At 42.6% G+C, this 22378-nt stretch overlaps 1 protein-coding gene and 1 long non-coding RNA gene across 3 annotated transcripts; both read left to right on the top strand.

The window, feature by feature from the left end:
* The first annotated feature begins 2580 nt into the window (after positions 1-2580).
* On the top strand, positions 2581-15480 carry LOC145430120 (uncharacterized). Of its 2 annotated transcripts, none has more exons than XR_013910531.1 (2): positions 2581-2812; positions 15281-15480. It is a non-coding gene; the product is annotated as an uncharacterized LOC145430120 (long non-coding RNA). The 2 variants fall into 2 exon arrangements; XR_013910530.1 differs by lacking the exon at positions 2581-2812 and adding an exon at positions 10452-10644.
* LOC145430119 (uncharacterized) lies at positions 4885-6568 on the top strand. Its single transcript, XM_080304520.1, has 2 exons — positions 4885-5585; positions 5718-6568. The coding sequence occupies exons 1-2, from the start codon at positions 5304-5306 to the stop codon at positions 6369-6371; spliced, it is 936 nt and encodes a 311-aa protein (XP_080160646.1). The 5' UTR covers positions 4885-5303; the 3' UTR covers positions 6372-6568.
* Positions 15481-22378: the final 6898 nt, after the last annotated feature.

Genomic DNA, 22378 nt, shown 5'->3' with positions numbered 1-22378 from the left:
ATAATACAGCCATATGTTTAGAAAAAACCTTGCTGAGATTTCCACATTAGACACAGGCAGACTGTGCGACAAAACCTGGTCTAATATGTGTCCATGTTCATGTGTGGGACCAGGTACGGACTGGACCAGATTAAGAGTCAGTAAGGATGAAAAAAAGCTTTCATCATAAGTTTGTCAGGACAGCAGACATGTATATTAAAATCTCACGCAATAAGAAAGTGATCATAGTTGCACATAGTCCCAGCTAGAAATTCTGAAGTTCTTTCTGAACTCCTGAACTAGTTGGACTTCTTATTGTATTTAGGGGGGCAATAAATACCAGCAATAGGCACAGAGTTAGAGCGATCGACTTCAAAACATGTCAGCAAAGCTGGAAGATGAAGGCTGTAAAAAGCACTGTTTACATTTAAAATCTTTTTAAATGTAAAAGTACAGAATACTGAATAATAAAATACTGGAACTCATCAGTGTTCCACCAAATCTTAGTGATACACATGAAGTCCAGGTTCCAGGAGGTGAATAACTCCTTCACGATAAAAGATTTTTATCAATCTGGCGTTTACCAGACCAACCCTGACAGGAGCTGGGGCAGTTAGTTAACTTGGTGGTGTTGATTCAATCAAACTAGCATAATAATCCTGCTGTAACCAGGTTTCTGTAAGTCAAGTAAATCAATTTGTTGATCAATTATTAATTCATGTACTAACAGGGACCTAGAAGAGAGAGACCCTGTGTTAAATAATCCATATTTTACTGTTTTATACTTTGATGCAGTTGTGGATATTATGTTGTTTTTAAGTCATGTTTTTTTAAAGATGTTTTCTGATCTTTGGTTTGTTTTTTGTGGCCTGGGAGGAGGCATAGTCCTGACAGGTGGGGGGGGACCCGGGTCTAGTGACCCAGTGTTTATGTTTTGATTATCTATATTCTTTGATTTAGTGTTTCTAATAGTTTAGTCTGTTGTATTTCTAGTTATCTGGTCTGTAGTTCTTAGGGGTTTTTTTTACAGTGCCTTCCCTGTTTCTTGTGCCTTGTTTACTCAGTTATGTTTTCATGTCTGTTCTTTCCCAGTCCCTAAGTCTAGCCCGTGTCTCAGCGTGTCTTAGGTTTCCTGTTTTACTTTGATATTTCCTCGTCTTGTGTTAGTGTATTCTATTTTGCTACCTCATGTATGTGTGTAATTAGTTCTAGCTGTGTTTCCCTCCTGGTCCTCATTCCCTGGTTAACCTCTTGTAATTATTGTCTGTCACAGCACTGGGTCGCAGACCCAAGGCTTTATGTTTAAGTAATTAACTGTTAGTTCAGATTATTACCATGATTTGTGATCTTCTGTTTGTTATATTCTTAGACTTTGGATTAGGGCTTTCTGTGTTGCTTCATCATGCCTGCATTGTCCCCATTACACTGTCCACGGTTGCACAACCGGCAGCCGTTCAACAGTGCTATATTTTCTATTTTTTGTCTATATTATTTTCGTTCACCAACTCTTGTAAAGCCATAACATCTATAGAAATAACTGCTAAACAATAGTACATTTGGCCAACTATTGGGATCACTAACTTTAAATTGCAGCAACATCAACCCTCTCAGAGGGAGTATCAATTATAATATTTATATGTATATAATGAAACAAAGCAGCATATCTTAAAGCTAACCAAGTCATAGTCAATTTAATTACATTACATCACCATGTCACCAAGTTATTTTCTGTTTGACTATCAGTTAAGCAGAGAACAATAAGCAAAGTGTCAGGTTTGCCAAATGGCAGAAAAACAGGACCCAGTCACAGGACTTCCTGAACAGTGACAGTGAGTTTACTTACAGTGCAAAAAACAAGGTGCAAACAGTGCCAACAAAAGGTGATTCCTTCCGTAGTCATTGTCCCAGTGTCAGTTGTCAGTTACCAGTGCAATTATTCCTTGAGATACACGGTTTCCACAGAAACATTTACAAAAGCTGAGAGTTCCCTCCAATACTCTGCACAGAGTACAATACAAAGAGGACAACAGTTAGTTTTCTTCACCAAGAAAAGACACAGTAAGTTCACCTTTTTCACTAACTCGAGTCATTCAAAGACCCAGCTCCGACTGAACCTCAGCCACACTGTTAAATAGTGCCCCTGTGAAGAGATCATCAGACCCAGGTGAGTGTGATTAACAGCAGATGCGAGTGGCTCCAGAGTGGGAACTTTACCAAGGTCCCGATGCCTCACAAAGGTGAGAACACACACCCAACAATGGGCTAGTTAGAGCTGGGAGACATGGAAAGAGTTGTTTCTCATATTACAAGGTACGTTAGGATGGACAGATAAAGGGTCGATCATTGACAGGATCTCAAACAGACCAATGAAACAGAGGGCAGGTGTCTTGGATTCAGTTTGTAATGGGATGTTTTTTGTAGATAACTACACCTTCTGACCCGGTTGGTATGACAGGGTGGAGCTCCAAAGAACACGGCAATGACGAAGGTGGTGCTGGACTCAGGGAACAGCTTGTTCTACTTCCACGCTCAGGTTGCCTTTCAGGCTGCGGCAATGCATAGTCCATTGCAGGCAGGATGAGCTCGCCTGAGCCCTCGGTGAAGGCTGCTGCAGACTGTAGAGATGGCTCGCACAAGCTCTCATCGGAGACAGGAGGCTGAGACAACCCTGCAGAGCTCTCAATGGAAGCTGCTGTGGACTGCTGGGAAGGCTCGTATGGACTCTGAGCAGAGACAGAAAACTGAGATGGCCTGGTAGAACTCTCAGGAGAAGTAGCTGGGGGAGGCTGAGAGAGTTCAGAGCTCTCAGCTGATGAACATGGTGACAGAACAGGTGGGTGAGCAAAGGAGTGAGCTAATGGCTGAGCAGACAACAGAGCTAATGAGTGAACTAGTAACAGAACAGATGCCTGACCTGGTAACAGAGCTGTCGACTGAGCTGAAGACTAAGCTGGTAACAAAACAGGAAACTGAGCTAATAGCTGAGTTAATGACAGAGCTAGGGACTGAAGCAAAGGCTGTAGTGTATGCGGTAATGATGGTTGTAGTAATGGTGGTGATGGTTGTTGAGCTAACCTTTCTGAGCTTCTAGGACACGAGGACAGGGGCTGGACCGGCTCGCCAGAGCCTCCAGCAGAAAACAGGAACAGGTGCAGGCACCTGCCGGACACTAGCCACTCCCACCCGAGGAGTAGGTATGGGTGCAGAAGTAAGCTGTGTCGTGGCTGACCTCACCCTGGGGACCAGCACGGGTGCCGGGGCAGACTGGACATCAGCCACTCCCACCCGAGGAGTAGGTACGGGTGCTGGAGGGTGCTTTTCCTTTGCCTCTTTTCCTTTGCAGGAACACAGAGAGGCAAAGGAGAAGGCAAACAAAGACTTATCCAAAGTGGGTTTTGCATTTTTACCACCAAGATTAACAGTCTTTGAAAAAACAGTCTCTGATTTAACAATCTTTGGAGACACAGTCTCAGAGTTATTCAACTCAGGAATGACTAGGGATGGGTATCGAAAACCGGTTCTTGTTGAGAACCGGTTCCCACTGTTTCAATTCCTTGGAATTGTTTGCCATTTTCGCAACGATTCCCTTATCGATTCCAGTCGCCCTGAATGACATCACCACGTTGCGGAGCGTCATTTACCTCGCAGGAAACAAGCGGCTCAAACGCTCAAAAGTTTGGTCATACTTTACGAGAACGGATGACAACAGGGCAACTTGCAATACTTGCATAGTAGATCTTTCATTTAAGGGAGGAAACACTATGAATATGCAAAAGCATTTGCTCACAAAACACGCGATGACCTTACAGTTTTTTACAGACGCTAGGACACATTTCTCAATACTTAGGTCACGTTTGCAAAACTCCTCACACAGTGAGCACAACAGAAGTCTATGTGGGCTAAACTGAGGATCAGTTATCATTGTTTTGGCACAAAATGCATTCAATGACTACATCTCTCAAATTTCATGAATTATCTTCTCACTCAGACACAACAACTGCCAAAAACCTTTGTACGGACAGGACATTTTGCATGTGCTTACATACTGTTTTCAAAACTGTTAAACTTATGGCCAAAACAATAACACAATGCAAAACTTAAAAAGACAGCAAAATCCAACAGCAATATTTTATTGAAACATATTTTAAATCTAAAAATGCAGTTTAACCAGCCACAGCTGATTCTCATTGTAGATGAACATCTACACAGGTGTTACTCCTTCAATTTTTCAACTCCTTCAATTCTGGCAGCCAGACGATTATTTCCTAGGTGTATTGGCCTAGATGGCATAAGATGTGATGTGGATGAGAACCTGTGGCCAAATGGAGGAGACCGAGTAGATTAGCATTACTATTGTATGTGTATCAGTGGATGGTGTGTATACAAATTCTTGTATTTTGGGATTACTTAGTGCAAAAAAATAAAAAATACATAAACAAATATTACAGTTTTTTCCAGTCGCTAACAAGCGTTTGTCCAAACAGTTGTCACATTTGCAAAACTCTAAACACAATTAGCACAGCATCGGTCTGTTGTGGCCATACCATTCTTACATTTCATGTCGTGTTCACCCAATATGCAGTCAGTGAACACATTTCCACAATGCTTACATTTTCTTAACAGACAAGTTATACCTCCCAACAAAATTATGGACTGTTTTTGTAGTATTTACGAATGTTAACACACAACATCCCACAATAGCAAAAACAATATTCCAAACCGTAGATACAGTATAAAAACCTCTGCTTCTGCAATGATATCAGTACAAAAACAATATCAATATCAAAAATATATCTCAGCTGATAATAAACAAACAATTGAATAATTGACACACAGCTGATTTATGTTGGGTAAATTGGGCCAACGACAGCTTCTTCCATTCTGGCTTAGACTCAGTGGGGTTCATAAGGCAAGACCTTGAGGAGTGATGTTTTTGGAAACAAAAAAAAGACAAACACTGTAATGTCTGGTCGAGGAAGAGTAAGAGCAAGGGGCCCAGGGAGAAGAGCAGGCCCAAGGAGAGGGCAAGGTAGAGGTGTAAGAATGCGTGGTGGTGGCATTCCAAGGGCTGCAAGAACAGTAGTCAGTGATTAAATTCGTGCCACTATCATTGACCATGTAATCAACCATGGTCTTTCACTAAGAGAGGCTGGTGAAAGAGTGCAGCCCAATTTGAGGCGGTCAACAGTTGCCTCCATTATACGCATCTTTCAACAAACCAACAGGTAAGTATTGCATTTTACATGGATTGTTTCTATTCTCACTTGACATGTCAATATGGTCATACAGTAATGCATATGTTGAATTTTTTGTCTTTCTAAAGAATGCAATGTCTTCCACCCTCTGGGGGAAGAGGAAAGCTCCTCAGTAATGATCAGGAGCTTGCCATTGTAGAAATGGTTACTGCAAATAATGCAATAAAACTGCGTGAAATTCAAACTAGAATTGTGGCGGACCATGAGATATTTGACAATATCGATAGAATCAGCCTCACAACCATTACGCGGACATTGTCCAAATACAGAGTGCGGATGAAGCAGCTCTACGCTGTTCCCTTTGAGAGGAACAGTGAGAGGGTCAAGGAGCTACGACGACAATATGTCCAGGTATAGTGTATATTCAATCCAATGTCCAGTTCTATAAGCTTTGCACTTTGCAAGTAGGTAACCTACACAATACTAGGTTACAGTACAGTATGGTATACAGTAATAACATGACTTACATAAACTTTGTTTCAGAGAGTTATGGAATTGGAGGCCAACCAGGCCCCTCATAAATTCATATACATCGATGAGGCAGGATTCAATCTGGCCAAAAGGCGTCGACGTGGACGAAATGTAATTGGAAAAAGGGCCACAGTTGATGTGCCAGGACAGAGAGGGGCAAACATTACCATGTGTGCAGCAATTGCAAATGCAGGATTACTCCTTCACAGATGTCAGGTTGGACCCTATAATACAGAGCGCTTGCTTGCCTTTCTCAATGATCTCCACCAGCGCCTGGTTCCAGAGCAGGGTCAGGAGGGTGAAAACATGAGGACCTTTGTAATTACCTGGGACAATGTGGCTTTCCATCACTCGCAAGCAATAACAACATGGTTTGAAGTCCACCCAAGACTGGTAAGTCTCTTCCTTCCACCCTATTCACCTTTCCTCAACCCCATAGAGGAGTTCTTTTCTGCATGGAGGTGGAAGGTTTATGACCATCAGCCACATGACCAGATGTCCCTCCTCGAAGCCATGGATGCTGGCTCCAGGGACATCACAGTTGACGATTGCCAAGGGTGGATCCGACATACCAGGCGATTCTATCCCAGGTGCATCGACTTGGATAACATCAGATGTGATGTTGATGAAAACATGTGGCCTAACCCTGAAGATCGCAGAGATTAGATGCAAAGTTTTTGCCTTTTTTTAGCCCCCCTCCCCCCCTTTTGATCTTGGCTTTTTGCTGTTGTTTTTTTGTTCAGAATGCTCTTGTGCGTTTCATGGATATTTTGTTCACTGTAAGCAATACTGTAAAACTTTCTCTGTCCTATCATACTGTGTTTCTACTGTACCTCCTGTAGTAAACAGTAAAGAAACATAAACTTGTTTGCTTTTTACTGGAATGCTTTTGAATGTGAACATTACTGTACATGTGGACATACAGTTACCAACCAAGACATTTCTGGTGTCAAAATGGTGGATTGCATGTTTCGCATGCAAATACCTGTAAAACTGAAACATAAAAGTCTATGCAGTTTTTGTAATGTCAATAATAGCCAGTATTTTGAAACCTGGTGTACTTTGATTGACTGCATGTACCTTGTGAAGTGAAAACAAGTGTTATTCTTTGACAGACTAATTTCATTTTGAGTCAGATTTATAGTGTTTTTGTACAGTTAGTGTGTGCAGAGAAAGATGTGTTCTATTTTGAAATGAAGAGTTAGTATATATTTAACAAAATGTATTTTTGAGAAGAAAATTATCCATTTGGCCAATTGTGTTTTGTAGGTGTGAGTCTGTGTTAAGAGTTTAGAAAAAGTATCTGAAGTATGGGTAGGCGCTTGTTAGCGATTGAAAAAAACTGTAACGAATTCTGCATGATGTCTGATTCATTCCAGTAACATATATTGAAATTATAAACAGAGATGTGTCCTTGTTTTACACAAGAAAACACTGTGTAATGCTACATGTTGTTAGTGTTTTTTAGGTCATTGTTTTGTGGGTGACAAAGTGTGTTTGTCGGCTGTCAACCTTTGCTAGTGTTCTGGAAGAATGAGGTTATTTGAGACCTGAATAAAGTGTTTTGGTAGTTGTAGTGCATTTTGAATGTGAAATGAACTGCTTTGCCAAGCTGACGGTCAGTTAGGAGGATTGTGTGAAGAGTTTTGCAAAAGTGACCTAAGTATTGAGAAATGTGTCCTAGCGTCTGTAAAAAACTGTAAATGAATGTTGTGTTTTTAATTCTGCTCCGGACTCGTGAATCTCAACCCAGCAGCAGCGGTAACGTTTGCACGTCCTCTCCCGTTAATGCGGCAGGTAAATAATCAACTAACAGTGCATATTATGTTAGTGCGATCTGCCTTATTACAAAACCTGCCATTACTGTGCATTTAGGTGACCATGATGAGAGAGACAGACAGAGTCTGGCTCAGATGCTGGCAGTTCTCGCTGCAGTCTACCTTTTAGTCCAGGATAGACGAATGTCACCGAGCAGGGACTAAGTTTGTGGTAAAAGGTTTGCACCCATTTGCCACAGCAGATGCCCTCGGTTGTCGGTAAGTGAATGTGTTTAATTGTAGGCAGGGACATTTCTGGATATTCTTGTGTAATTGCTACAGAATAATTTATGTTATACTTTGTTATTGCTACAGAAGAATATTTATTTTATTATTTTACATTTACAATTTTTTCCCCCGGGGACCCTGTGACATCCCATTGAAGAGCCATAGGCTGGATCTCTTAAGGATCTCATAAGATCTCACTGCTGGGTTTGTAAGGCCATGCTTCTCCTAAATTTCTATCTTGTTCAAAGAGAAGATATAAAACAAAGTTCTAAGCTAATCTACCTTAGTGTTGTCCAAAAAAAAAAAAGAATCGATAAGAGAATCGATAAAGAATCGAATTGTTAAACAGAATCGAAAATGGAATCAGAATCGTGAAAATCTTATCAATACCCATCCCTAGGAATGACAGTACCAAAATGGACTAAACCTGAACGGACAGAACTTGAACCAACAGACTTTGCCTTTGACTTTTTTGGAGAGTGATAATGGTCTTTTATCCTTCCCTGCTCAGAGGGAGCAAAAAGGTTTTCCCAGTCCACATCATCATCCAGCAGAGAAACACCAAACCTATCTGTGCTGAGTCTATTGCTTGTTTTGTTTGTGGACTCAGCAGCAGAGTGTGAAAAACAGTCATAATCACCCACCACCAGGAGTTGCTCAGCAGAGTCCATATGGCGACGGCATGAACGCTGCTTTCTCCGGGAAGTGGAAGCAGGGTAAACAGCTGAGCCTCTGGCGCGCAGAATGGTGACACTGAGGCTGGAGCGTGAACATCCGAAGAAAGGCGGAGAATTCCCACAGCTTGGTGGGGGCTTTCGGTAGCTCCGGGGGACCACTCTGGGGGCCGCCAAGAGCCAGTCGAGTTCCTCTAGAGTGCGCCATGGCCTCAAGTGGCGCTCCTCCTCCAGCCGGGCGATGGCTGCCTCCTGCCGCTCGTACAGCCTGCGGTCTGCTGGGTCCATGTTATTGTCAGAGGGTACTGTCATGGTTTGCAAGACAAACAGAGTGAAGATTGAGAGGGATGGACTCAGGCGTAGACAATGATGCAGGAGAGAATGTTTCAAACTGAAAACGAGCCTTTATTTGTGACTGAAAAGAAACACTACAAAATGCCTGTGAAGGTTCTCAGTCATCCAGGTGATCGTAGTCTAAGGAGCTTGGAAAGAAAAGCGTCTGGACTTCTTGGACTTCCTGGACTTCAAGTTGCTTGAAGACGTTTCACCTCTCATCCGAGAAGTCCCAGATTTAAGCCCTGTGGGAGTATCCCCCCAAGAGGGACAGTGGACCCCTGATGATCCTCTACCTAATCACATGAGCCAAGGTGTGAAAACTGGTGTAGGTCACAATCAGCCAAAGTTTTGCACGAGTTCATTGTGAAACCTAGCCCCACCCCATCATGTGATTTCCTGAGGTAACACCGACTGGAAACTACACAGGCGAGATGGAGTACGAGAACCAAAACCTAAGAACTAGAGAAACAAAAACAGAAACCATCACAATAGGAATCAGATAACAACAAAGATCAATAATAATACAGAAACCAAAACACTGGGTCACCAACCCAGGACATTGACAGATGAGGACTAAGGCACGCAAGGCTGGGAGATGAGAGTAAAAAAAAAAAAAAGAAAAGAAAAAAAAGAGAGTAACTAAAGGAGAAATGTGGAACATAGGTAAGAAAACTAAAGACCAGAAATTATAAACATAACATGAGCAGAAAACAATTAAGAAAACCAAAATCACGAATGATGATACTAAGTCTGAGAATATTAACAAAATCCAAAAACATATGAACACTGTACAGACCCAGTGCCATGACACTTACCAGGTTACCTCAGGCAAGCATCAACTGTGGTTGTCTTTAAATCTAAGTTAAAGACTTAAGATATTTAAGATATTAAGATATTTTTGTAAAGTTTGTCAAAGCGGCTGACCTCTTAAACTGTGGTTGGAAGATAGGCAATTGTTGTGTTAGTTTAATGCAAACCTTCCCAAAGTGTGGGGCCCGCCCCCTAGGAGGGGCGCAAAGCCATTGCAGGGGGGGCGCGGTATGAAAAAGGGGGAAAAAAACACTTGGACACTGCTAGAACAAACGCAAAGCAGGAGATGAAGCATTGCTGAATATGTTTCCAAACCAACTTCATTCTATGCCAAAGACTAGAAAATATGGTGAAGCAAATCTTACCTTTGGCTTCACCTGCACAAGTGCCGAGGTAGGTCTCCCCTGGAGAATTGGTTTTCCCTTCGTCGGGAGCAGCGCTGGGGGACAAACAGTATCCCACATTCTTGATTTTTAGTTCATTACTTGTTGTGACATTTTGGAGATGTTAGCTCTTTATACAGTAAAGTTACAGCTGGATACAAATAATATCAGGCTGATCCTGCCACAATTTGTTCCCCCTGCCTAAATCACGGACAAACAGTATCCCACAGCTGTTTATGTTTTTAAACCCATTTTGCACAGAGAGGCATTTTTTGAAAAATGTATTGATAGCAATGTTGAATATTATTACACAGGAAAAAACACAACTACATGTAAAATAATCACACTGTGACGCCTCTGCCTTTCTAAATGGAGGGACAGTAACTGCGTGTTTATATGTAAGCGTGTAAAACCTGAAGATAGAGACAAAATACCGTCACTGTTAATCTGACTATCTGCCATTCTGCAATTCCTCTCATGTAAACAATAACTTGGCGCACAGCGTGACGTGAAAAAAGGCACATACCTCTGACGTTGCATGACGAACTCTGTATTTCTCGTCCACATGTAAACGCAAAAAACGAGTTTTAAAAAAGTCTCAGTTTTCGATGATTCGAAACGCCGTTTACATGTGGACGAAACAGCTGCGTTTTCAAAAATACCCATGTAGGTGTGGACATCTCGTAAAAGAGTTAGTAGTTTATTTCCTTACTACCTGTAATTTATTGCAGATTACGTGTATTTGCCTAATTGTTTACTAAATGTTTGAGGTGTGAAATGAATCGCAGTGGAGCAAAATATGTGTGTGTGGTTAAAGGATGTATTTGTGCGCGTCCGTGTGCGCGCAGGGGGGGAACATTTTTCTTGTAAAACAAAAGGGGGCCTTGCAAAGAAAGTTTGGGAACCACTGGTTTAATGAATAGTGTGAATGTTTGTAGCACAAATTCATAGGAACCCTTTTATTTAGTTATTAATTTTTATCGATAATTACTTGAGAGAGATTTAGGACATTGCTCTGTAGAATGGAAGATAGATCTTGCGTTTTCTGACATTAAACCTAAGACAAAGAACGTTACTTGTATAAACCCAAAACAGACTTATTTCTTCCACTGAAATCAGAATTTTATATATAGCCATTTTTTGCATTATTTCTGAAAGCTAATTGGTTCATGTTGATGACTGACTGCAGTAGCAAATAATGGCCATTTTACTTTTCACTTTTCTATGTCTCAATTTCTCTAGTAGGATCTGAGAGGATTACCAGAGTAAGTTTATCTTGTGAAGCCTTGTGAAACGTGCTGACTCATTTAATTTATTCAGTCTCTTTCTTGTAAAGATGATGCTAATATCAAGACAAACACTGGTCCCCTGCTTTCAAAATCAGCTAGGTCTGATTTTAACAGCTGGCCTTCTGTTCCTTGTCTGGAGCCATTTCACATGATAAAATAAGAGTTTCCGCTTGTCCTTGAGTGGACAAGAGCAAAGTGAGCACTATGAAAGGCCCAGAGAGCTTCCATTTGATGACTGGCAGCCTCAGGTCTTGTATCTGGGTGATACTACGGGCCACTTTAAAAGCCAGCCTTTTTTCCTGCTGCAGAATAACACAGAGAAAAGAAGAGGTGGGACATGAAGAGAGGAGGGGGGATTTAGTGAAAAAACAGGGCCAGGGGGCCTAGCTTTTGAAATAAGACTGCTGCAGATGTCTGAGCAGAAGGATTAGGCTGCAGGCTTTGGCTATATTGTCCAGCTTCACTCGTCTTCAGTTGTGGCCCCTTGTAGCTCCTAGCAGCCTCGGGGTGGTAAGCTGTTGGTCAGAGTGCCAGCTGGCCTCAACGTGTACCCCAACAATGGTCGAGCAAGTCCCACAATTCACTCATCCTCACTCTCTGTAACTCAACACATAGAGTATGTAATGCCACTCAGATAACCATCTTGGTGTTGTTGGTCAGAATGTGTGTCAGTGGGGCCACAATCGTGTGAGAACAACGGGGCTCTACACTCTATGAGGTCCATCAGTTTATTTTCCCCCCTTATCCAGTTCAAGGTCTGGAGTCTATCATAGCTGTCATAGGGCAAGAGGCGCGATACATATTATATACTTCACTTCATTTTTTATTCACTTTATGCAGTCTCTCAATTAAATTTCTCCTCAGGCCATCCTCACATGAACATCTCTTTTACTCCATGAATGCCTTTCTTTCATTAAATCATACATTTAAAAAGTAAGCTCACTCACTCATATCCTTCCTCACACAGAGCCTTCAAAGTCATTTCTACATGGGCCTCTCAGACAGAGGCCTATTTTCTAGTATAATTTCATCGATTATATTTTCTTATCAATCTCCTTGTGTTTCACCTTTTGTCTCCCTGTTTATCCCTGTTTCTCTGTCAAGGTCGTGTGTTTGTGTACTTTCTGTTTTACTTTGGCAGTCTTTAATCCCATGTTCAGTGTGCTTGTTTTTTTCTTCCCTGTTCCGTCAGGTCTAATTTGTCCCAGCTGTGTTCCCATTTGTTTCCTCTTCCCTAATCACCCGTGTGTATTGTGTCAGTTTCCCCTTGTCCCTTGCTGGTGCGTCTGCAATCCCTCCTTGTGTCTCCAAGTTTCCTAGTGTACAGGTTTTCTTATTACTTGAGTTTTAGCTTCTAAGTGAAGCAGGCTAAAAGATCTCAAGCAACACATCGTCCCACAATCTAAACATATAACTGAGACACACAAACAGCTTGTCCCCTGGTAAGAAAAGTAAATCAAAGCAGCTTTATTGCTGGACACAAGGGAAATGAACTAATGAGGATACAAAGCACGGAGCTTCACGTGCCTCCTTCACCACCGGCTGGAACAGCCCATCGCACACCTCCAGCAACAGCTTCGCAGGTTCCTCCCACACTCTCCGTGTGCTGACCTCCGGCCCCGGCTGAGCAGGTGGGTGAGCTGGTGGAGAGCCCAGCAGTTGCTCCACAGCCCTCCTCTGGGGAGCAGGGATGGGCGCAAGCCCCCACCGGGCAGAGCTGCTCCCACCCAGCTGGTCGCAACCTGGGGGCCGGCACGGGCGCCGGAACAGTCGGGATCTCCTCCAACCCAGCACCGTCAGGGAACGCCAGTGGGGGTGGCGGCGGTGTTGGCCAGGACTGGATTAGAGCCGCCAGGTGGTCATCTGCAGGTGGTCCTCAGTCTGGTCCTGCAGCTCTTCCAGGCCATGGAGCCACACTCCCGCCTGCTGCCACTGCGTGGCCGCCAGCTCATCCAACATTTGCGCCAGCTCCTACCTTTGCTGGCCCAGTCCTGGTTCTGCCTTGTCTTCCCTCCTGGGTTTCGGCACCACTGTGAATGACCACGACAGACCTGGACACATTTTGATGAGCTTTATTAATACACACGGTCAGAGAGCTGCAGCTCTCCCACTGCCAGCTCTACAGACCAACAACAACCCAAACCACAGGACCCAGTGCAATACTTAAGTCTGCAGGGCATGACTGCGGACACCCCGCCACACAGGTCTTGGTAGCCAGGGATCCATCCTCCAGGGCCTCCGCTCCAAGCTGCCACCTGACAAACACTGCACCAGAGCGCCTCCTGCAGGTTGTGGGCCTACAGGAGGATGGGCCCATGTTCCTTTTTCGGGCTGTGCCCGGCCAGGCCCCATGGACTAAAGCCCAGCCAGCAGACACTCGCCCTTGGACAAAAATACCCTTGGAAAAGGGTATTCCTTGGAAAAGCAATGAATAGGAACAGTTTACAACACAGTGCAGTCAGACAAGGATGGTTTTCTTGGCAACCATCAAACCCAGACTCATCCATCAAACTGCCAGACGCACAAGCGTCAGTCGTCACTTCAAAGAAGACATCTTCACTGCTCATTCCAGTGCCAATGTGCTTTACGCCACTGCATCCAGCACTTTGCATTCAGCCTGATGATGCAAGGTTTGGACGCAGCTGCTTGGCTGTGGAGACCCATTTCATAAAGCTTTCTACATGCTGTTCTTGAGGTAATCTGAAGGCCACATGAAGTCTGTAGTGACTGAATCTGCCAAAAGCTTTTAACCTCTGCCTTAGCATCCACTGACCCTGCTCTGTGATTTTACGTGGTCTACCACTAAATGGTTGAGTTGCTGTCATTCCCAGTTGTTTCCACTTTGTTATAATGTCAGTAAGAATGGACTGTGGAATATTTAGTACTGAGGAAATTATATGACTTTTGCACAGGTGGCATTCTATCATGCTGGAATTCCCTTAGCTCCCAAAAGCTTTTTGTAGAAGCAGTCTGCATGCCTAGGTGCTTGATTTTTTTTTTAACACTTTTTATACACCATATTGTTAATATGGCAAATGTGGTAATATCATAAATAGCTATATATTTTTTATGACCACAGGCTGTAGGCCAGCAATACAACAACGACAACTTAAATTATACTCTGCTTTATCATCTGTTTTTGTTTAAGTACAACTATTTTTTATTAAATTAATATCATTCTTTTAGACTTAAATTGACTAAAACCGCAAAATCAGTAACAAGTCTTTTCTGATGTCAATAATCAAGTGAGCAGTAGTGTAATTTTTCAATAGAGTATCCAATCAAGAAACTTAACTTACTGAAAAAGCTTCAGCTGATCCCAAATGCTGCAGCAATAGTACTGACAGGGACTAGAAACACATTTCATTGCAATGTTGACCCTGTGCTAACTTGCATATGACAAATAAAACTGAAAACTGAAAAAGAGCATATATTTCTCCCGTATTGGCTTTTCTTGATTGGATCTCTAGATTTGATTCTCCAGAATCAAATTTAAAATCCTTCTTATCACATAACATAATCATTAGTTATAATTAATCGCTGGCTCTCTTTCACAGTGTGTCTTTTGTCCTCTCTTCCTCCCCTCACCATCAGTCAGTCATGACAGAGGGCTGCCCCTCCCTGAGCCTGATTCTGCTGAAGAATTCTTCCGGTTAAAATGGAGCATTTCCTTCCCACTGTTGCTAAGTGCTTTCTGTATTATCGTAGGGTCTTTACCTTACAACATAAAATGCCTTGAATTGACTGTTGTTGTGTTTTGATGTTATAAAGGTTCCTTTTTACTTGGCATGAGAATGAAAGGAGGGCAAGGCATTTCTACACTGGTCTCACTTTTCAGGCTGCTAATTTTTTACATACAGTCTAGATTTATACAATTTTGTTTTTGTAAATCACTTCCTGGTCCTCACATTTCATCTTAATACATCACTGAAAGAAAAAGAGGGAAAGAGGGGAGGCACGTATTCTCAGAGTGAATTGTGGACAAGAATGCCATTGAATTTGGGTGTTTTTTCATGCACCAGCCTCTTTTGTGTGCAGGCTAAGGAAGTCTATTGTGTGGGCAGACACTCTGGGAAAAAGGCGAGCTTGGAGCTGTTGTCTGCTGGTGCTTCTGCAGCGCTCAGGCCCTGAAAGGATCTGAATGAATCTTTGCCATTGGAAGCAGCCGGCCCATAACCAAGAGACAATACCACCAGAAAACTTTGAAGACCAGCAACAATTAAAAATGCTTCACTATATTAATTATGCATTCATGCTTTTGTCTTCATTCTTTTTTTTTCCTTTGGGAGACCAGAATAGGGGCGCTGTAAGGTTTAACATTCAACAGGTCTGAGTCTGAGAGAGCTTACAGTGAAGAAATTACACATGCAAACTGTGCTTCAAATGCTTCAGTTGAAAATTCAGTGAGAAAGAAAATTATGTTGCAGGATGCGAATTTCAAGTGATTAAACTATGATGTTCACCTAATAAAATCAAGCTTCAGTAAAAACACAACAAAACAGGAGTGAAAAACAAAGATCAAGAAAGTTTGGTTCAGCTTCATCTTGCAGAGCATGTTGCTAGGAAACTCTGAGTTACAGCTTGGAGTTCCACTTTGCAGACTCTTTTTCTTTAGGGCCTTTCTACACTCTCCTTCTTGGTTGCCTGCAGAACACACATAAAGCAACTTTCTGAAAGCACTGAGGTGAAGTTCTACTGGCTGGCAGTCCTGTCAGGTGGCTCTGTTGTGCTCAAACATGCCAACACATAGCTCCATTTTCACCATTGGGAAGTTTTGTTTAGAAACAGCTTTGAAAAATCATTCTGTCATACTGAAAACTGAAGGACATGAAATCACAGTCACCCCCTGGTGGTCAAGATTTCTCTTTACTGGTGAATGTTGCATTTTATATACCCAAATTTCAGGTGGCACACTGGGCATCTCTGAGATATAAAAAAAATATTCAAGGATAATATTTAATCACTGAAACAAAAATTTTCTATTCAGAATACAAGTCAATAACTGTAATTTGACATCTTAATCAAAGAATTATCCAAAGGTTGGATGTATGTTACATTTTTTTCTGCCTTTCTGTAAAAGAGAACTCAATTGTATTGTAAAAGAGAATTCATGGATAGCATCAATAATTATATTTCAGTGTTAAAAATACATTTTAGATTAATGAGCTTGCATTTACTGGAGGATTACCTTTTACAAAAACAGAGTGGGTTGTCCCCATGAAAAACATATTATACCTTTTCTGCTGATGCTAAAAAGCTTATTATCCTATGAATCTTCCTTTGAGCTTTTGGTTACACAGGAGACGACACATCATGGTAATTGCTGCAACAGTAGAGTAACAGCTTTTGGTGGAGGCAGTATGATGGTGTGGGGTCGGATCTCACTCACTTGAAAAACAAGGCTTGTCATCATTGGAGGTAATCTCAGTACAGAGAGATCTTAAGATGACATTCTGCAAACCAGTGGCAATCTCGAGATACTTGGTTTGGTCTGGGACCAAACTCCTTGTAGGATCAGTTTGGGCATGCTGTTCATGCCAGTGTGACCAACACAGCCACACTTGGTTACTTGATGAAAAATTGTATGCGATTCCACAGCAGTGTGTGATAAAGCTAGTTACCAGCCATGGAGCTACCAGGCTTCCTGTCATGGTCCAAGGTTTTTCTGGGTATTTTTGCTGTCTTTTCTCACTCCTCGCCACCAGGGCACAGTCAGAGTCTCGTCCTCGCCTCAGTCCTCACCTGTGCAGCATCACTCACCTGCCATCCATCACGTGTGATTACTTTTGTCCTACTTAAGGCCTGATTCTTTGCTGGATCGTTTTGCTAACCGTGGTATTCCTCTGTTTGTTGTCAGATTGTGTGTTCATCAACCCCTGTGAATCTCCCCCTGCGCTTCTCTACCCATGTTTGCAGGTTTCAGGTTTTTCTAGTTCTTGCTCTCAGGTTTCAGGTTTTGTGTTTAGCTTTTCCAGGTGAGGTTTGTCTTGGTATTTTTCAATTCCCCGTTTGCCTCGTTTTGTAGTGTTTGTGCAGCCAATTCACTAGCTGGGCCCACATCCTCATTTTATGTTAGACAGCGTTTTAGTAGGGTTAGGTTAAAGGTGAATGGCTTGGACATGAATTGAGCTGCAGTTTGGGGAAGGCCTCGAAGGAGACTGGCGACGACTCCCAGGCCTGGCAGATCCCCATGCACTAAATAGAAGTGAAGAAGTTAAAGAATTGAAAAGGGGAGGGAGGGTGGGGCACGTAAGTGAGAATGAACAGCTTGTAGGACTGGGGGAAGCTATATAGATGAGAACCGGAAGGAGCGTGTTTGGAGGAGTGGACCCGCTCCTGAAATTCCGATACTTAAGCTCCAACAATAAAGGCTCACGTTTTGTTAAACAGCAGACACACAAAACAGTTCCGTTTTGTGTGTCTGCATTTGGGTCCGCTCTCTTTCATCTCCAGTGGTAGTGCACAATGAAATCTTCCCCCAAGGTTATATATTAATTGAGGAGTTATCTTAGCCAAAAATGAACATCAAGTTGAAGGATCACCATTTTCACACACTGGAGGTGACACAGTACACATTACAAAGGCAGGAATACGACAGATATAATTGGACTAACAGTCAGAACGAAAAGGACCCAGAAATGCACAGCTAGATGATTTTGATTATGAGATTAGTCAAATTTAAATTGGGCAAGGGTTTAGATTTTTCCAGAACCCAGCATTTATTCATCCCTCCTTATAGATAATTTACCTCAGACACTCATCATTGTCATCATAGATTGATCAGCATTTCATGGCAGCCATATACCGACCTTATTTCCAGTGATGGTTTTCTCCTAAAAACTCCACAGTAAACCATGCCATTTCCTTTGTAAAACTCACTGGCAGAGGTGCCTGGCTTTCAAAAGCTGACATTAGAAGTGCTTTCAAAGTCCTGCTAAGTCACCCTGACTTCTGGTGCTTGTTTGGAGTCAAGTAGAAGGATGCCTATTATTTTGCATTTTGGCTAACTTTTGATTGCACAAGCAGCCCTAAACTGTTTGACTCACTCTCTGAAGCCTTGTGTTGAGCTCTCTCCAATAACCATTGACTGCCCATCTGACTGGTCCATCTTCTTGATGATTTTCTGGTCACATCTCCTCCCACATCACCTCCGACTCCCAGGTTATCTACCATGAAGTCAGTTTTCAATGAACCTGGTGTCCATTTTGATATAAGAGAAAACAGAGCGCCCTTCTACATCCCTGGAGGTCTTTGGCATAACCCTTGCTACCATGCAGTTCCAAGCTTCACTGCCCATCAAAAATCTCAATCACATTAATCCTCTCCTTCAAAACATTCTCCTTGCTCCCTCTTGTTCTAAAAGACAGTTGCTCTGAACTGTAGCTTTGACAACTTCTCATCACCGACTGAATGGGATCACTTTCTTGTATGATGATCAGCTACCCCACACCAATGACGTTCATCTCTACACAGATGTTGCTCCTTCTGCTGACTTTGAGTGTTATTATTGCCGACGGTGGTTCTCTGCAGCAATTTCTCCTGGATTTTTCCAGTTCCAGTAGTTATTGCAGGCTTATTATTGGGCCATGAATGGTCAAAAAGACCATTTTCATCCACTCTGACAACTTGCTGTAGTATACATAATTAACAAACGCTGAAGCAATTCCCCTTGTATCATGCCTTTTGTGCGTCATCTCACATGGCTGTCAGTCACTCACCAGTTTTTACTCAGAGCAGAAGATATCCCAGACCATTATAATGCCATTGCTAACTCCCTGTGTTGTCTTGACTGTTAAACATTCAGAGCCTTTGCCCCTCATGCAGAGGTGCCCTGACACCAGTTCCTCTATTTTCAGCCACAACATTCGAGATCTAAACCCTAGCATTGCAGAACTCATCCACCTTTCCCAAGAAGATTTTATTGACAGACTCTTAGCGGGCAATCTGACCAGCTACTGGGCTGATTGGATTACATTTCATTCATTCCACAACATTGGTACCATGTATCATTTGCACATTGATTACTGTCCTTTAAAATCCCCACAATCAAAGCACATCTCAGCAGGATCCATTTCTTTGCCAAAATGTTCACAGGTTCCCCTCGCTTAACCTCAACATTATCTCAGCTGTCACAGTTCATCAAAGGTCTTTGACACAGGCACCCATTCAACCCCACAACATCTGCCCCTAAATCTGGATCTTTTATCCTTCTGCATTTTCACACCCAGGCAGAAGTATGGTCACTACTACCTGCCACGTTGCTACCAGAGCCTGGTTTCTGTCATGGTTCTCAAGATCTGGAGAGGTTGTGGTGTGTGTGTGTTTTTTGTCTTCGCCTCTCCCACCAGGGCGGAACTGGACCTTGATTCCCTGCCTCTGAACACACACCTGTGGCTCATTCACACTGATCCTGGCAGACTACTTAAGATGGCAAGAGAGGCTGCTTCCTCGCTGGATCGTTACATTACCTAGCGTCAGTGTAGCCTAGCCTTTGGAAGTATTCCTTGTGATCACCCAGAGTTTCCTCCTAATGTTGTTTTTCTCTGTGTACAGGCCTTCTAGATTCCCTGCCCGTCTTCCCTGCCGTCTGGATTTCTGTGGATGTGTGTGAGTGAGCGTGAGCATTTTGGAGTGGACATTCAGAGTGAGTTGTGGATTAAGTTGGAGAGGAGTGTATGTACCCCGCCTTGGACCGTCCCCTCGGGCCCCCCTCCACACCCTGGAGCCCCGTGTTATCTGTCTCACTGTATATATGTAGATATTCTCACTTGGTGCCACACTGTAAATAAACCCTCACCTTCTCTCTAAACTTCAGAGTCCTGCGAGTGAGTCCTCTGCCTAATAATCTGTGACAGATTCTTTCACATTTTCATCAAGTTCTCTCATTTTTCTGAATTTCTCGTAATCTTTTGTCTGGCCATTCCTTCCACATTCGTGCGGCAGCATCCACTTCTCGCAAAAGAATCCCTGACCGCTTAATCAAGCTCATGGGCCACTGGTCATCATAAGCCTACCAGTTATACATTTGCAAAAATCTCCAAGACCTCTGCCATGCTCAATCAGTACTACTTCTAGGGGATGTTTTGATGCACGCTCAATCACCCAGCTAAGGATATCCCAAAAAGCTGATTCTGTCCACCTGGACGTAGCGTTTTCAGTGTGTACTGAAAATTTCTTTAGTTGATGTATTAATCACATCACTTTAGTAATAGTAGTAACCCTTTCTGTACTCAGTATAGAAAGCTCACTCTTGACATCAGTTGTATGCATGTGGAATGTGATCACAAGTGGGCCCAAGTTTTATTGCAGCTTCACAGCAGACTCATTTTCCTCTTGAAGGCTGTAGACATCCTGTTGCAGAGGAGATGACAGTTGGTCGGAACCTAGACTGAAGAGATAAGGATCTGCTGTGGAATGTTCTTTGTTTGGGAGGTATAAAAGGGTTCAGGGTGATGTCTTTCCCTCAGAAAAATGGGTTAGGTGTGTGATCTAAACAATTTCAGTGTTTTCAAGCTCGCCTGTTGGTTGCAGTTTTATTCAAGAATTTCCATAACACGTGAAATGAGAAATTTTTCATCACTCATCCAAGTGTCTTTTTCAGTCAAGGATATGCACATCCTCATTATTGAAAGCATGGCCACTGATCTGTAGGTGTGAATAGACAGCAGAGTCTGTTGAGTTGTGCCATCTGCTTAGCCAGTGGATATTTGGTTTCCTCTATGTGTAAATCATGGTAATTGTCCTGGCACTTAACAGCATACACTATATTACTCTGTTTGTGTTGGCTGAACCAATCCTTGGGGATGGACCTATTTTTGGCATAGTGTTTTTTGGGGTTTAAAACCCACAGAGAAGCAGTGTTTAAAGAAAATGCGTCTCTACTGTTCCAATACTCCTGACACATACAGGTTTACTAAGGGTTTTTGCTAAGACAGCAGTTGTCCTTCTCTCCTGTATCGGTTGGAGCTTTCTTTAGGTGCGTTCCCAGCTTTGATAAATGTCCAGCTGGGATAACCACATTCACTCAGGACCTTCTCGATATGATGTTCTTGAAGATCAGTGGTCGTGACAATTTGCATATTAATGATCAAGAAACGGACCTCACAGCCCATTGTTCTTCAGTGGAGCTAGTTTCAGTCATTATTCAAATGTGCTGTTTATAAGCGTGGGGAAACCTGCAGTCAGCTGACACCAAAGAAGTCCCTTGGATGAGTGACAAAATGTTTCTCCCACTGAAAACTTTACGTCCAGATGAACAGAATCAGCTTTTTGGGTACTTCTAGAGGATGCTTCTCTCTTGTGATCTGACTGCACCTGGAGCTACTGCCAGTCCCCTTTGAGCCCTTTCCCCAAACTGCAGCATCAGTTCATGATTCTCCATTCACCATTTTCAAATCTAAATAAGGATGTGGTCCCAGCTAATAAATTTTCCTTTTATTGCTTGGGAACTTCCATTCTCAAAAGAATTACATGGTTATCTTAGGGTTAAATAATTATGCTTTTTGGGGTGGGAGATGAGTAAATGTTCAGAAGTTCAAATTTACAACAAATCTCAACTCCCCAGCAGAAAATAAACAAACAAAAAATACTGAACTTTCCAACCTTCCTGCCCCCAGTCACTTTCATTCAAACAGTTATGGTGCTGTGAAGCTATGTGAAGTTATATGTTCACTTATGGCTTTTATTTACACAAAGATTTGGTTTTTCGTATCAATTTGCTGCTGCAATTTTTCTCCTCCACAAAACAGATAAATCCCAGCAGTTATGCCAATGTTCAAAACAGGTCAGATTTCTTGTCTGTTGGCAGAGCCACATGTTTCAAATACAAGCTGGGTTATTGATTGCAAAGCTCATTGTTGCTGCAGGAGATGTTATGAGGAAAATCAGAGATTGTGTAGTTGGAGTGAATGCAGAAGTACCTCAACACGTTTCTGCCTCTTTAATAAAGTCATCTGTGACCTAGGCTAGCACAAAATAGAAAGTTTTTCCATTGTGTGTCTGATAATGTGTGTGGTGGTCCCAGCCAATACATAACATATCAGCCCTCTTCTCTCCTAAAAAGGATCTTGTTGTCAGTTAAGAGACCACTTAGCGCTCTTATAATCTCATCAGAGTGCAGATAAAAGCAGATCAGAC

The sequence above is a fragment of the Astatotilapia calliptera genome, chromosome 7 (genome assembly GCF_964374335.1).
Source record: "Astatotilapia calliptera chromosome 7, fAstCal68.1, whole genome shotgun sequence".
NCBI lineage: Eukaryota > Metazoa > Chordata > Actinopteri > Cichliformes > Cichlidae > Astatotilapia > Astatotilapia calliptera.
Note: the sequence above shows the minus strand (reverse complement) of the source record. Positions and strands in the feature narration are given on the sequence as shown.

What these genes read in the sequence shown, in the direction of transcription:
- LOC145430119 (XM_080304520.1), top strand. Translation starts at nt 5,304, where the DNA reads ATGCAATGTCTTCCACCCTCTGGGGGAAGAGGAAAGCTCCTCAGTAAT. An exon ending in TACGACGACAATATGTCCAG is followed by an intron (nt 5,586 to 5,717) that starts GTATAGTGTATA and finishes ACTTTGTTTCAG; the next exon opens with AGAGTTATGGAATTGGAGGC.